General features: G+C 62.6%; 1 protein-coding gene across 3 annotated transcripts in view; it reads left to right on the top strand.

The window, feature by feature from the left end:
- RHOBTB2 (Rho related BTB domain containing 2) overlaps positions 1-2,235 on the top strand; it is a 16,284-nt gene that overhangs the window by 4,014 nt on the left and 10,035 nt on the right. Inside the window, exon 1 of one of the 3 annotated variants that reach the window (XM_027906952.1) lies at positions 1,065-1,197. The exons of the other annotated variants lie outside the window; for them this stretch is intronic. Within the exon in view, the coding sequence (XP_027762753.1) occupies positions 1,166-1,197 (32 nt within the window). The 5' untranslated portion in view covers positions 1,065-1,165. Of the gene's footprint in view, positions 1-1,064; positions 1,198-2,235 lie in introns of those variants that run through there. 3 annotated transcript variants of the gene reach the window in all.

The following is a 2,235-nucleotide window of genomic DNA, read 5'->3' as shown; positions in this document are numbered from 1 at the left end:
AGAGATTGCAGAGCATTTTCTGGCTGCTCCAAGGAGCAGACGGGTTTGGATTTGGATTCCTGCATCCTAACCCTCAGCAAGGCTGGGTAGGGGCCTGGCAGCACCTGGGAGGGGTGGAAACGCCCCATGGGCATTAAATTAGAGAGTCATAAAGTTTACTGGGGAGGGCATGGCTGGAGCAATGTCCACCCGTGTCTCGGGGGCCTGGGGAGCTGCAGAGGAGGCAGGAGGACACTGTAGGGCGAAAAGGAGTGCTTGGTGCCAGCGGTGTGAGCTCCCTGGGGTGACCCCCAGCACGCTCAGCCCTCGGGTTTGGAGCTCTTTGCCTGCCTGGGAGGGAGGGTGATTACAGAGCTGGACAGATGGGAGGCCCTGGGGACGAGTGCAAGAGGCTTAAACCAGAGAGAGAGATATGAGCAGGGAGGAAACGGCCTTTTAATCACAGCCCTGCCAGAGACAGCAATGCTGAGGGAGGGGAGATCTCACCTGGCAGCTGTGCCATGCCATGCCATGCCATGCCGTGGGCTTGCTTGTTGCAGCAAAGTCAGCTGAGACTCGTGTTCCTCCTCCCACGGAGCAAGGGGGGGCTGTGAGTAGCATCCACGTGCTCCACAGATGCTCCCCAGCCCTTTTCCCTGCCTGGTGCCCTCCCCGGTGCCTTCCAGCCACCGGCTCTCTCTTCCCGGGAAACCCTTCTCCTGGGAAAAGGGGCCGGACCGAGCTACGCAGCCCCGGAGTGTTTCGGCTGGGAGTGACAATCGTGCTTTTGTTTTGCCTGGCTGGGAGGAGGGCAGGCTGCAATTTGGCTGCCCTGAAAGCTGCCGGGAACCCTTTCTGCCACAATTAAGCACCTGCTACAAAGAGAGCAAATAAGCCAAATCATGCGGCTGGCAAACAAGCTCTACGTGTTCCTTCCCCGTGACCCACTCCAAGGAGCAGAGGGAGAGCTCCGGGCTGCGGCTCTGGCTGCTCACAGCTCCCCTTGCAGGGTGGTGGCGGGAGGGGGGGGGGGGGATTAAATAGCTCTGCGTGGAGCCAAAAAGCTCCGCCGCCCGCTCGCGGTCCCGGCGTGGGCACGGAGGCAGCGCCGCGAGCTGCGTGTGCCCGGCTCCAAAGCCTACAGGGCTTCTCCCTCCCTAAATTAGCGGCTCCATCTCCTTCTGCTATGGAGAGGCAGATCCCCGTCCTGCGCGTTAGGTGAGGCGGAGGGGGGTGGTGGTGGGGGGAAGCTGGCGGGGCTGGGGAAGGGGGGAAAGCTGCGGGGAGAAGGTGCGAGGTGAGGGGAGCGCTGCGCTTCGACGCCCGGGGTTGATGCGGCGCCGTATCAGTGTCGGGGCGGCCGGAGCGGCTGATCCGAGCGGGGAAGGAAGGAAGGAAGGAAGGAAGGAAAGAAAGGCTCAGGCCGCTCCTAAGGGAGGGGGGAGAGCCTAGCGTGGCTCAGCGGAGCGGAGAAGGCAGGCGAAAGGCTGGGGAAGGGATGGCGAGGATCACATGATGCGGATATACGGGGTCAGAGCAGCGGGGCCGGAGCGCTCGGCGCCTTCCCGGCAGCCGCGCTGCGAAGATGACTCGGAGTTTTGTTGTGCTGTTTTGTTTTTTAATGCCCTGCAGGGTTCAGATTTAGGGGGAGGTGAGGGGGATGCCCCCATGGTGAGGAGGGGCGCTGCAATAAGTAGGATAAAAAGGCAGGAGTGCAGCGTGTGGCCTGTGCTTGGAGAGCGTGGATGGATGGAGCAGCTTTGCTCCCCCCCCTCCCACGCCGGGAGAACTGGCCCTGAAAGGGTTTTGGGGGTGCTCTGAGGGGTTGTGAGGGGTCTCCTCTGGCGCAGCCCCAGCCTCAGCCGGGCTGTTGGCCGGGGAGCACCATCAGCACCCCACATGGCCTGGCTGGGAGCTGGCAGCTCCGTGCAACCCCCGTGAAACGTGGGGAGGGGGAAAGATGCTCAGAGTGGGGGGCAGGAGGGGGTGCACCCCTTCCCCGGATCACAACTGGAGGCTGAGGGGAGGGAAGGATGTAGAGGAAGGGTGAAGGGGAGATGCAGGGGCGGGGGAAGAAGGTGTCATCACCACCCGTATGGATGTCGCAGATGATGGAAGATGGGGGGGAGGGGTAAGGGCAAGGTGGGGGGCTCATGCAAGGTGGGAGGGATAGAAATCCATGCGATGCGGGACTATGGGGCAGGACAGAGGATTAGGGGCAGGATGGGGGTCCCATGGAAGTCCGGATTGGGGGGG

This window comes from Empidonax traillii, unplaced genomic scaffold (assembly GCF_003031625.1).
Source record: "Empidonax traillii isolate 1590-97213 ecotype Southwest subspecies unplaced genomic scaffold, ASM303162v1 scaffold1379:size164548, whole genome shotgun sequence".
NCBI lineage: Eukaryota > Metazoa > Chordata > Aves > Passeriformes > Tyrannidae > Empidonax > Empidonax traillii.
This window is presented reverse-complemented; position numbering and strand designations above follow the sequence as displayed.